Source organism: Phyllostomus hastatus, unplaced genomic scaffold (assembly GCF_019186645.2).
Source record: "Phyllostomus hastatus isolate PE091 unplaced genomic scaffold, TTU_PhHast_1.1 phas_contig_64, whole genome shotgun sequence".
Classification (NCBI taxonomy): Eukaryota; Metazoa; Chordata; class Mammalia; order Chiroptera; family Phyllostomidae; genus Phyllostomus; species Phyllostomus hastatus.
In genome coordinates, this window is record NW_025333928.1 from 446,452 (window position 1) to 460,481 (window position 14,030).

A 14,030-nucleotide genomic window follows, 5' to 3' on the forward strand; every position below is an offset into this window, starting at 1 on the left:
TAGTGTGGACATTTTGATGATGTTAATTCTTCCAATCCATGAACACAGTATATGTTTCCATTTGTTTGTGTCTTCCTTGATTTTTTTTCTTCAGTGTTATGTAGTTTTCTGAATACAGGTCTTTTACCTCTTTGGGTAGGTTTATTATTAGGTATTTTTTTTCTTTTTGCTATATCAAATCATTTTTTTTATTTCTGTTTCTGCTGTTTCATTTTGGTGTACAGAAATGCCTTTCATTTCTGGATATTGACTTTGTATTCTGCTGTTTTACTAAGTTCATTTATTAGGTCAAGCAATTTTTTGGCCAAATCTATAGGATTTTCTATATACATTATTTTGTTTATTATTATTTTGTTTATCTTTTTAAAGAAGCAGGTTCTTGACTTATTGATTCTTAGAATTGTGCTTTTAGTCTCTATGCCATTTAATCCAGCTCCGATCTTGGTTATTTCTTTCCTTCTACTTGCTCTGGGCTGTCTTTGTTGTTGTTCTTCAACTTGTAGGCTTAGGGTTAGGTTGTTTGTTTGAAATATTTCTATTTTTTTTAGGTAGGCCTGTATCACTATGAACTTCCCTCTCAGGACTTCTTTTTGCTGTGTCCTATATGTTTTGGATTGTTATGAGTTCATTTTCATTTGTTTCCAGGAACTTTTTTATTTCTTCCCTAATTTCATTCTTGACCCATTCATTGTTTAATAGCATGGTATTTAATCTCCATGATTTTGAGTATTTCAGGTTTTTTTTTCCTTGGGGTTGGTTTCTAGTTTCAGTCCCTTCTGGTAGAAGAAAATGCTTGATATGATTTAAATTTCCTTGAATTTCTTGAGGCTTGTTTTGTGTCTTATTATTTGGTCTAGCTTCGAAAATGTTCCATGTGCATTTGAAAAGAATGTGTATTTAGCTTCTTTGGGATGGAGGGCTCTGTATATAGCAGTTTAGTCCATTTCCTCTAGGGCATTGTTCAATGCCTTAATATATTTGTTGACATTTTGTTTGGAAGATCTGTCCATTTTTGACAGTGGGGTGTTAAAATCCCCCACTATAATTGTGTTGCTGTCAATATTTTTCTTGAAGTCCTCTAAGGTTTGCTTTATATATTTGGGTGCTCCTATGTTGGGTGTATACATATTTACAATATTTACATCTTCTTGGTTGATTCTTCCCTTGAGTATTATGTTGTGACCTTCTGGTTCTCTCTTTATGGCCATTTTTTTGGAAGTCTATTTTATCTGATATGGGTATTGCTACCCAAGGTGTTTTTCTCTTGTCTGTTTGCTTGGAAAATTTGTTTCCAGCCCTTCACTTTCAGCCTGTGAAGGTCTTTTGTAGACAGCATATCTGTGGGTCATGTTCTCTTATCCATTTAGCTATTCTATGTCTTTTCACTGGAGCATTTAATCCATTTAGGTATAAGGTTATTATTGATAGGTACTTATTCAATTGCCATTTTCATACCTGTGTTGCGCTTCCCCTCACTCTCTCGCTCTCTCTCTCTCTCTCCCTCTCTCTCTCTCTCTCTCTCCCTCCCTCTCTCTCTCTCTCTCTCTCTCTCTCTCTCTCTCTCTCTCTCTCTCTCTCTCTCTCTCTCTTTTCCTTCCTTTCCTTAAAGCAGTCCCTTTAGTATCTCTTGCAGAGCTGGTTTGGTCGAGGTGTATTCCTTTAGACGTCTTTTGTCTGAGAAGCTTCTTATTTGGCCTTCTATCTTGATTGAGAGCCTTGTTGGGTAAAGTAGCCTGGTTGAAGACCTCTGGTTCTCATTACTTGGAATATTTCTTGCCATTCTCTTCTGGCTTGGAGTGTTTCCATTGAGAAGTCAGCTGCTAGCCTTATTGGGGCTCTCTTGCATGTTACTTCCTGTTTCTCCCTTGCTGCCTTTAATATTCTCTCTTTTTCTTGAAATTTTGCTATTTTAATTATGATGTGTCTTGAGGTGGGCCTCTTTGGGTTTCTCTTTATTGGGACTCTCTGTGTTTCCTGGATTTGTGTGACTTTTTCTCTCATCAAATTAGGGAAGTTTTTCATCATTACTTTTTCAAATAGGTTTTCTATCCCTTGCTCTTCTTGTTCTCTTTCTGGTGTCCCTATTATGCAGATATTATTACGTTTCATATTGTCTTGCATTTGTCTTAATCCTTTTTCATTCTTTCTGAGCCTCTTTTCCTTTTCTTGCTCTTTCTTGGTGTTTTTTTTTTCTACTTTGTCCTCCAATTTGCTGATCTGATCTTCTGCTTCAATTATCCTGCTTTTGATTCCTTCTACTGTGTTCTTCAGTTCAGAAATTGTATTCTTCATTTCCTCTTGGCCCTTTTTGATAGTTTTTAGTTCCTTTTTCATGTTGATGTAATTTTCAGTGAGTTCATTGTAGCTTCCCTGTAGTTTCTGGTAGCTCATTGTGAGCTTGTTGAGTTTACTGATAATCTTTGCTTTGAACTCAATATCTTGTAGTTGAATTGCCTCTATGTAATTTAGCATTCTTTCTGAGGCTTCCTCCTTTCCCTTCATTTGGGGATTGTTTCTTTGTCTTCTCATTGTTCGTGAGACTCTTCTTGTTAGCCTTTGTTTCTTAAATTGATCTGTTCTGGCTCCCTGGGTTTATGATGTGAACTTCTGTGGTAGAATAACTGTGAGATTCAGTGGTACAGTCTCATTCAGATATCCTGGTGCTCACAGCTTCCACCTACTCTTTTGTGTGTTCAGTTGGAGGGGAAAGGCAAAATTGTTTAAGACCGCAAGAGAGTATTCTGTGATATTTACAGTAGCAGCCAGTAGAGAAGAGATGGGATATCCTTTGGCTACTTATAGTATTGACCGTGATCTTCCACCCCACTCTCCACTCTTTAGAAAGGATGGAAAGAATATAAGACTGTTGCTGGGGAGGAAAGGATTGTGAGTTGGATCTATAAAGCAGTGAGCTTGTGGGAGGTCAGATTCTGAGGTAGGATGAGAGTAAAGAATAATAGATATGTGTAGTGTGTGAGCGAATAGAGTTAACCATTACAGTAATAGAGTTGGGGAAACTGTGAAGTGGGCTGAGATCTGGGAGGGGTGTTGTGTTGTATTTACAATTATATGGAATAGGTCTTATTTACAGTAATATTAGAGCAACAATCATATGACAGAATCTATGAGATATAAATAACAAGATTAAGGAGTATAGAACCTTGAGTAGTGTACTAATGGAACACAAATGAAGGGTAGTAAATTAGCAATACACTATGAATTAGATAACAGGGGAAACCTATCAAAAGATACATTATAACCTGCCAAGCATAGAAGACTAGACAGAAAGAAGAGGAATACCAAAATACTATTAAAATAAAAAATGTAAGAATAATGAAAAGAGATAATACAAATATGCAATAACTTACAGGTTCAAAAAAACAGGAAAAAGAGCAGAAGATGGAATGAAGAAGAGATAAATTTGGATAGGAAGGAGTAACTAGAGTGAAAGAAAGAGAAGCATAAGGAATTGAGAGATATAAAAATAATAATTAAAAAATAAAAAGTTACTAAAAAAGAGGAAAACAAACAAACAAACAAACAAACAAACAAAAAACCTCTTGTTCATTTCTAACTGGCTAAACCAGTTTTTCTGATCTTGCTGGCTTCAGCAGGCTGAGAGGTGATTGGAGTCCCTTCCCAGTCAGAACACAGACTCTTGTGTACTGTTCCCAGTGCTAGCCACATGTTCTCCCCAGAACCGGTCTGGTGCCTCTCCACATGGCCCTGTGTGTGGATCTGGATGCTCCTAAGCATGCTCTCCAGAGTTCACTGCCTCAGGCTCTGGTATCCGATGAAGCCCCATGCCTTTTCAAGGTTCACAGTGTTGGCTCTGGGGATTCTGAGGGGCATGCACTTCCCCAGTTTCTCAGTCATGGGCACTGGGGATCCTATGGAACACCTGTGCTTTTTCTGTGTTCAGGGTTGTGGGGTCTGGGTCTTCCACTAAACCACACTCTCTACAGGTTGGGAGTTTGAGCACATGGCCATGCTGCACTTGAATGCACAGGCTGGGGTGCACACTCTTCCCAGGGGTATGCGTGGATGTTCACAGCCCCTGTGTGATTGTCTCTCAGTCCTCACTCCCCTCTCGGTGCCTTCAAGTAATGAGGCCTCCCCTGGTGTTGCTCAATTCTTGTTTGGCTGGGGAGGGAGTGGTTGACCCAGCTCTCTCCAGAGTGCCCTGAGGCAGACTCAGGAGTGCTGGGCCTGGGGCTGCAACCTCCCTGGTCTCCATGCTGATCCCTGGGCCCTTATTATCCTGAAGCAGTCTCCTTACCATCTGGTTTTTCAATGTCCGCTATAATTTTTTTATCTTCTATTTTCATAAATGTTGTGATATTCTTGGCTTTTTGTTCTGTTTCTCTGTAGATTGGTTAGTTTTTCTCCTGTGTGTAGGTGGAAGTAAAATCTGCTCCCTCTTACCACACCACTATCTTCTTCCTCCCAATCCTTTGTATTTTTGTGGTATCAGCTCTAATCTGTCCTCTTTCATTTCTGATTGTGTTTATTTGGGTTGTCTCTTTTTTTCTTGATGAGTTTACTTAAAGGTTTGTCAATTTTGTTTATCTTTTCAAAGAACCAGCTCTTGGATTTATTGATCCTTAGAATTCTTCCTTTAGTCTCTATAACATATAATTCTGCTGTGATATTGGTTATTTCTTTGTAACTTGCTCTTGGCTCTTTGTTGTTCCCCTAGTTCTTGGAGCTGTAGGGTTAGGTGTTTATTTGAAATGTTTCTATCTTTTTTAGGTAGGCTTGCATTTCTATGAACTTTCCCCTCAGGACTACCTTTGCTATGTCCCACAAATTTTGGATTGCTGTGAATTCATTTTCATTTGTTTCCAGAAGCATTTTGATGTCTTCCTTGATCTCATTCTTGATCTATTCATTGTTTAGTAGCATGCTATTCAATCTCCATGACTTTGAATGTTTTTGAGTTTTTTTTTTCTTTAGGTCAGTTTCTAGTTTCATTCCTTTGTGGTCAGAGAAAATGCTTGATATGATTTCAATTTTCTTGCATTTGTTGAGGCTTTTTTGTGTGTCCTATAATGTAGTTTATCTTTGAAAATGTTCTATGTGCATTTCAAAAGAATGTGTATTTTGCTTCTTTGGCATGAAAGGTTCTCTCTCTCTCTCTCTCTCTCTCTCTCTCTCTCTCTCTCTCTGTGTGCGTGTGTGTGTGTGTGTGTGTGTTATATACATATATATGTGTATATATTTGTGTGTGTGTGTGTGTGTGTGTGTGTGTATAATCAGTTAAGTCCATTTGATCTAGAACATTGTTCAATGCTGCAATATCTTTATTGATATTTTGGTTGGAAGATTTATCTATTTTTGACAGTGGGGTATTAAAATCCCCTACTCTAATTGTGTTGCTGTCAATATCTTTCTTGAAGTCCCCAAGATTTTCCTTACATATTTGGGTGCCCCTATGTTGAGTGTATATATATTTATAATATTTATGTCTTTTTGATGGATTCTTCCCTTGAATATTTTGAATTGTCCTTCTGGATCTTTTTTATGGCCTCTTTTTTTAAGTCTATTTTGTGTGATATGAGTATTGTTATATGGCTTCTTTTCCTGTCTTTTTAAAAAAAATCTCTGTGGGGAATGAGAAAGAGAGGGAAAGACATACCAATGTGTGATTGCTTCTCGCACACCCCATACTGGAGACCTGGCCCCACAACCCAGGCATGTGCTTTGACTGAGAATTGAACCAGTAGCCCTTTGGTTTACAGGCTAGTACTCAATCCACTGAGCTATACCTGTCAGGGTAGTAAATAACATTTAAATGATAAAAGGAAATAACAGAGGTTCTTTCAGGATGGTACCCTCTTGCAGGGTCCTTTTGTGCATTACAGGTTTCAGATATCATATTCGTTCACATCATCTGTGAAGCTTGCTGGTTAATATGAACCTTTCAAAAACAATTTCATGGAGGGCTTTGTATTCATCTCTCAGCCCCAAGGGTCTCTCTTTCTCTTATTTCAGGACCCTCTTCTTCCCAGAACACCTAGATACTTGAGTGTTGTGGGCAATGAAATGGTACCCATTAGTGTATAGAATAGAATGACAAAAACAACAACAACAGCAACAACAACTCATGACTCTGTAAACACAGAACCAGCTCAGACTGGCCCTATCCTGTTTCATACAAGATACTGAGTCATTTTTCAGAAACAACACATCAAAATTGCAAGTCATGCAGCAGAGGAAAAATGTTGCAAATTATACCTGGAGCCAAAGTCTACTTCCCCCCACAACAAGACCAAAGGACAGGGACATGACCAAAACCTGAAAGCGTTCCAGCTTTTGGTATCCATTGTGCAGAAAGATCCATTGTCCAGCTGACCTCTTAATTCATGCCCCAAACCCTAGGTCTAGGAGATTGAGCCCTGCATTGCCTCCTGTCTCTTTGCTGGTGACTTCATAATAAAGCTTTTTTCTTCTCTAAAAAGCTTGTGCCACAGTATATTGGCTTTAAGTACATTGGACAGTGAGTCCTTTCTTGGTGACAGCTCCATCACCCAGTTGTATCTTAGTTTCTATAAACACCTCTGAGCAAATGCTCCTTTTTTGCTCACTCCTCCCTTCTATTGCTCCTGTGAGCATACTTGCTCTCTTAGTGAATTGAAGTTTTAGTAAAAGTAACTCATATTAAATCAGAGGTTACTTTTGCTCAGAGTTCATGCAGCCAGTCTGCTGTGCCCAAACTGACTGCACCTCTGATTGTGGAGGCAGTGGTCATTCTTTTGGCCCCATCCATGGCCCTCACACTAATATCTTCCTAGCTGTCTATCTGAACCCTAATAACTGCTTTCACAGGCATAATATCTACAAATTACTGCTTCATCCCTGTGATGTTGTTGTATCACTCCCATTTCCCAGATGAATAAACTGAGGCTCAGAGTGAGCAGGGTACTTCTCTGGAGTAACAGAACTAGAATTCAAACTCATAGCCTTCAATTTCAAAGGTTAGTCACTTTTCTATTTGATCCTTGGCTACTTCATTTTAGGTAAAAATGACACAACTTGCCTTTTCTTTTGGGTTTTCACTTGGGTCCCAACCCTATCCTTCCCCTTTGTAATTTTGTCCCATTCTTCTCTAGTGTCTCTCAAACTCCAGCTGTACATGCTTCACCATCATTTTCTTTTTTGCTATAATCAACTGTTACCTGTACTCTTATCTCATTTTTATTTGATTCCTTTAAAAATTAAATAAAAAACAAATTACATTAATTATCTAAATGAATCTGTGCCTCTGTTACAATTTAAAAAATAAATTTAATTGCCACCACAGGAAAAAAAAACAAAAAAAATGAATTCAATGAGAGCACAAATTGTTAGTTTTTAAAAAGATTTTAGCTATTTATTTTTAGAGAGAGGGGAAGATAGGTAGAAGGAGAGGGACAGAAACATCAATATGAGACAGAAACATTGATCTGTTGCCTCTTGTATGTGTCCTGACTGGGGACCAAACCTGCAACCCATACATATACCCTGACCAGTAATCGAACTGGTAACCTTTCGCTTTGTGGAACAATGCCTAACCAAGTAAGCCTATGTGGAGGTCCTGTTCAAAGGGTGAGATGGGGAACCATAGCCTTTTAGTTCTTTCCTAAAATCCAATTTTCAACTTGATTTGGTTACTGTTGGTTCATCTGTCCATCTGTGGGAGTAATAATAAGTTTTTCCACTCCTCCTTCTTATCCTTGTCTTCCATTATTTTTGTTTATTAGTTTCTATTTTATCAATTTCTTCCTTTTCTTTTCCCTCCCTCCCTTCCTTCCTTCCTTCTTTACTCTCTCCTTCTTTCTTTCTCTTTTTTTCTGTACAATTCATTTTATCTTTCCTCCCTACCTCCATCCCAGCTTCCTTCCTTCTTTTCTTAATTGCTTCTTTATACTTCTCTGTCTCATTTTATTTCTTTTTTTTCCCATTATCCTCTCCTTTCCTCACTCCAAATCCTGCCCTCCCTTGCTTCCTTCAACATCTAACATAGCAAGATTTTGAGCTAATAACCAGGGAAAGACAAAAATCAAATGTCTTGTTATAAAGAATCTCATATCTCCATAAGAAGGCAGATCGCCCAAAGGGAAATGGAAGGGGAATAAGGGCAGGGCCCAAAAGAAAAACACCTTGCAGTTCTCACTGGGTCCTGGCTGACCCAGACTTCTTCCATTCCTTATCTTGAAGCTTCTTCCTCTGGATTTTCCCTGTGGCAGTTTTTGGCAGGTCCAAGACAAACTCTATCTGTTGGGAAAAATCAGTCCAAGGTTGGCCATCCATGACCTCAATAGGGTTGAGAAATTTCTCTAGGTTAAGGGGAAGCTCTTGACATTGGAGGCTTCAGGTGACTGACTACTGAGCCTGGAAAACTCCTGGGGAGTCTCCTGTGCAAAAAAAGAAGGTTCAGAAAGTGCTCTTGGACAAGAAAAGAAGAAACTGATCAGAATAGGACATAAAAGTCAATCAACTGGTCTCTGACACACTCTGAGACAGAGAGAAGCAGGGCAGTGTACTGACATGACGGAGTAGTCAGACACTTGGAGCTTTGACATCAGACTCTGAGCTCTATTCTCTTCTATGCCATTTACCTGGTTTTGAACAGTCACTAGGCTTTTTTGAGACTCAGTTTCCCCACTGAGTAAATTAGAAAATAACAGCAACTTTGTTGAGTTTTTGTGAGAATAGGATGAGGTCATGCAGGCTTAGTTCTTGGCATGGGTAAATGCTCCAAAATATTAGCTGTGGTTATGAGCCTAGACTAGAGACAATATCAGCTAAGAGTTAGGAAGCCTGGTTTTGAATTTCATCTCCATTATTTCATGTTGGTATGTCCTTGGCAAAACTAAAAAAAAAACCTCTCCAATTTTACCTTTCTCACCTGTGGGAATGAATGTTTGATGTTGAGGACCCTTCCATCTCTAATATTCTTGAATCCGAAGATATGGGTAACAAGGAGAACTCACTGAGGCTTCTGGTTATATGACCTAGCTTGCCAGGGCATTGCTGTAGAAGTCAGATGATTTTGAGTTCAAGATGAAGAAAATTATAACATTGGGGTACATAGGTTCTTTTGAACCCCAGTGTTTATAGCAGCACAACTTACAATAGCTAAGTGCTGGAAGCAACCTGAGTGCCCATCAGTAAATGAATGGATCAAAAACATTTACACAATGGACTGCTACACAGCAGAAAGAAAGAAGGAGCTTCTACCCTTTGCAACAGCACAGATGGGACTGGAGAACATTATACTAAGTGAAATAAGCCAGGCAGTGAAAGACAAATACGATATGCTCCCACCTTTAAGTGGACCCTAATCAACAAAACAAGCAAGCAAGCAAAATATAACCAGAGACACTGAAATAAAAAACAAACTGACAGTAAGTAACCAGAGGAACGTGGTAAGGGATAATGGGGGTAAAAGAGGGAAGGATTTTCAGAAACAACTCTAAAGGACACATGGGCAAAACCAAGGTGGGTGGAATCAGGGGAAGGAAGCTGGGGTACGGGAGAGTGGAGGGGGAGAAAGGCAGAAAACTGCACTTGAACAACAATAAAATTAAAACAAAATAAAAATAAATAAAATATTTTTTAAAATTTAAAAAATAAAGAAATTCAATAACAATAGGGATACTGACATGGAAAAATGATCTTCTTAGCAGCATCCTTGCCATGAGGCAAGATGAAAGAGTTTATTAAAATCATAGTGGGATAGAGCAGGGGAGTTGGGAAACTAGCTTGTGGGCAAAATCCAGTTCTTCTCCTGTTTTTGTAAATAAAATGTTGTTGAGACAATAGCTATGCCTATTCATTTACAATTGTTGCTGGCTACTTTCTCATTGCAAGGCAGATCTGAGTAGTTGCCACAAAGACAGTGTGACCTAAAATATATACTCTTTGGCCCTTGGGTATAGATAGAGAGTAGAAGTAAACCACAGCGGAGATTTAGATGTAATGCTTAGAAGAAAACAACTATGCATATCATGAGGAAGGGAGCAAAAATGTGTGGTTCCTGGGAATAACCTGATATACAGGTCATTCTAGAAGGGAGACTTGTAAAAAGAGACACATGAGTAATAATACACTATTACACTGTGTGATAGGACTTCTCTACTGGATCTTCAGAAATATTCAGTTATAACTCAAAATTCATACTCTTGCTGTGATTGGTTTTCTAGTCTCTTTAAGATACTTATTAAAATCTTATTAAGGTACCTTATGCCTTACAAATGTTAACTGTTTTTTTAACAACCTGTGAAGGAGTAACACCATAATCTCCATCATACAGATAAGAAAACCGAGGCCCAGAGTGATTGCTAAGTGAATCAGTCTATTTCAAAAGACTGCTAGACTTACTCACTATCAGTTTGAGGCTGAAGTCTGTGTGATGGACTCTTTCATGTCCTTCCCAGAGCCCCCCCCCCCCACACACTGTAGTAATGAAAGACTCACTCACCCAATGCCAGACCTCTTTGGGGAGTGCAGCCACTATGATGAGCTGTCTCTCCCATAGCCACACCCCATTACAGGGCAGGCTGGATCCATGCCTCACCTACATAAGCTGTAAAGACCCTCCTCCTTGCTGTTGCTTAGGAAACTCTGAAAGGTTGTCCTAGTTTCAAAACTCCCCATGTAGTTGAATGAAGCCCCCACTGAACTACATCACAGTGAAACTTTACCTTCTGCCCAGTGCTGCTCCTTTCCTCCCCTTTCCTCCCCTTCCCTCCCCTTTAATTCCAAAGAACTCCAAAATAAACCTCTTGCATGTTAATCTCCTTCCCAGAGTCTGCTTCTCAGAAACCCACCAGTGTCAAATAGCTTGTGCTGACAAATTGTCAGTGAGTATCTGGGTTACATGAGAATCTGAGGTGTTTTAGGCTTAATGTGGTTGCTCTCACCTTCTACTGAAAGAAAAGAAAAGAAAGAAAATAAAGGAAGAAAGAAAGAAAAAAGAAAGAAAGAAAGAAAGAAAGAAAGAGAAAAAAAACAAGAAAAGAAGGAAAGAGAGGGAAGGAAGGAAGGAAGGAAGGGAGGAAGGAAGGAAGGAAGGAAGGAAGGAAGGAAGGAAGGAAGGAAGGAAGGAAGGAAGGGGAGAAAGAAAAGGAAAATAAAAGAAAAGAAAAGAAAGAAAAGAAAAGAAAAGAAGAGGAGAGAAGAGGATAGGAGGGGAGGGGAGGGGAGGGGAGGGGAGGGGAGGGCAGGGGAGGGGAGGGGAGGGGAGGGCAGGGGAGGGGAGGGGAGAGAAAAGGAAAGGAAAGGAAAGGAAAGGAAAGGAAAGGAAAGGAAAGGAAAGGAAAGGAAAGGAAAGGAAAGGAAAAAAGAAAGAACTCTTTCCTTGGGGTAAACTCCTATCCTGTACCCAACTCCAAAAACTGGGTCCCTCTTCCATGTCCACCTCTATGCCTTTGTTCCCCACCCCACAGTGAAAATAGCTGAAATATATGTAATAGATTCTATGATTTTTATCTTTTCTGATAACAGTGCTTGCATTTTCCTACAGGGAGCCACCCTTCCCACACTCAGTCCATGTCCTGGATTTATGGCAGCCCTTTCTCCCATCTTCCTGCATTCTCTCCAGGAGTGATCATATAACCCAGAACTGGACAATCAGAGTGTTTCATCCCTTGGTTACAGAGACTGGTTTAACAATGGACACATGACCTAAAGTGATCCAGTGAGAATCAACTTGAAGATTTTCTGGCACCTTTGAAGGAAAAGCTGTTTTTTTTTTTCCCACTAGGATTTGCTTAGCTGCCAAAAAATATATGTTTAGAGCTATTGGGGGCCATCACAAAGAGAGAACACTTCAAGAAATGAAGCCAGTACAGAAAGGAGAGTCAAGGTGTGAAGGAGCCATTCTTCATCACATCATTTGAATACTAAGGCTTCATCCATTCTGGACTTAACAATTGTGTGAGCAAGGGACTTTAACTTGGATTATTGCCCCTTGCAGCTGAGAGAATCCTGAGTAATATTGCAAGACCTTGGTACAGACAGTGGGAATATAAGCCTGATACTGGCTAGAAGTTGTTCTTATGGGAGTGTCTGATTTTCAAGGAGAGTAAGCTGAATGTTGAGGCCAAATTTCAAGCATCTATAATAGTTGCTGGGTTGTAGTTTGGGGCTTTCTTGGTCATAAGCAGGCAGAACTTTGAAATTAGAGTCCTCATCTACAATCAGAAAAGGGAAATATGAGAAGAGGTCATCTCTGCTTCTTCAAGTTTGGGGAACCTAGGGTCTCACCTTCCTTGGGTACTTGTACGGGGCTGTCACTGACTTCACATGCTGCTGCAGCTTCTTGGTGAGCTGGCCTGGATCATAGGACATAAACTGTGGTGCCAGGACCACAAATGCCTTCACCACCTGTGATGAGGATCAGGGTCAAGAGAGAAGGGATCAGAGTGATCATTGTCTCCTGGGATATGTTAAGTGTTAAGACTTCCATTACAACCACCACTTTTATATCCTCCCAATTGTACCTCCAGATATTTGGGGCCAGGGAAAGGGAGAAACGGGATAATAATGGTCAAAAGCCCAATTCTCTTTTAAATAGTTTATTGGGTGAGTGTGTAGGACTGTAGATTGAGACCTGGCTCACTTTATATGCCAGGGACAAGAGGGAATTATAGGGAGACACTAGATATAAGTGAAGAGAAAAAAAGAAATACTGAACACCATAAACCCAAATAATCTGTTTAACCTCTTCAAACCACAGTTTGCACATTTATATCCTATAAAATGGAAATCCAGTTGTCATACTCAATTCATGGGAAGTAGAATGAAATAATATACAGCTTGGCTTAGCTCTATTTTTGGCACAAAGAGTTTTCCCAGTAGACGGTCCTCTTTGAGTCCAATTTGCTTAGTGGATCCTATTATTTCTGTGGTGATATGTCCCATCCTTGACAGAGACATGATATTGTCAACTTGCACCCTGCAGAAATGTACTTGGACATTGACTCACACCTCTGCACCTTAGCTGTTCTCCACACATACACCAAACTCCATTAGATTTTATCTGGATCTTTTTCTATAGCCCTGGCATTACAAATGGTCCCTTATCTTCCTCATATTCTAAGTGTAATACCCATTGTTTAGGGGCTCTATCTCTTTGCTTAAATCCTTCCTCTATCCTCTGGTCAGGGATCAGATTCTGATTGATGTACCAATAATACTAGACTTTGTGAGGTGCTTGCTATGTGGCAGATCTTATTCTAAACACTACAAATTTTCATTGACTTAATTATCACAATAACTGCTCATCTTATAGATGGGAAACTGAGCCTCCAAGGCTAAGTAACTTGCCCAAGTTCACACAGCTAGTAAGGAGTAGGACAAAGATTTCAACTCAGGCTGTCTAGTCCTCTGAGTAACCATCATACTAAATGCCCTTGTTTCCCAAATCTGCCCTCCCCCAGGCTGCTACTCCCCATCACCTCTCCTCGTATGGGGTCTGGACTGCTGGTAACAGCTGCCTCCACCACAGCAGGGTGCTCCATCAGTGCATTCTCCACTTCCGTGGGTCCAATCCGGTACCTGTAGAAGAACTTGCCCTTCAGAGAAGACTGGACACAACCTTTAGGCAAGCCCCAAGGCCTAGAATCAGTCAGAATAAAGATCCAGATTACCCTTCTCATCCCAGAAACGAAGCTCACCCACTGGCGTTAATGATCTCATCTGCCCGCCCCATGTACTGGAAATATCCATCTTGATCCTTGATGGCCCGGTCTCCTGTGAGCCAAAAATCCCCTCGTATGTTGGCTGCTGTCTTCTCCAGATTATCCTGGTTACCACAGAAAGACAGTCATTATAACTAGAAAGCCTAAATCCTCTGTCCCAGGGCTTCTATGAACAGATGTGCAGGTTGTGCATTTTATAACTTGAACCTGTCAACCCCAGTCCCTAAATGGAACTGGATTTCCCCCATCCCTTATTTCAGTTATTCTTTCCAGGGCTTCTTCCCTGCTCCCCTTGTTCCAGTCTAAGGGATAATATTAATGCATTAATTCACCCATGGTCTA

General features: G+C 39.9%; 1 protein-coding gene across 1 annotated transcript in view; it reads right to left on the bottom strand.

Moving 5' to 3' along the window:
- Positions 1 to 7,420: 7,420 nt before the first annotated feature.
- ACSM2B (acyl-CoA synthetase medium chain family member 2B) overlaps positions 7,421 to 14,030 on the bottom strand; it is a 39,208-nt gene continuing 32,598 nt past the window's right edge. Inside the window, 4 exon segments of the mRNA XM_045849085.1 lie at positions 7,421 to 8,256; positions 12,253 to 12,372; positions 13,446 to 13,545; positions 13,665 to 13,792. Coding sequence (XP_045705041.1) covers positions 8,152 to 8,256; positions 12,253 to 12,372; positions 13,446 to 13,545; positions 13,665 to 13,792 — 453 coding nt within the window. The 3' untranslated portion in view covers positions 7,421 to 8,151.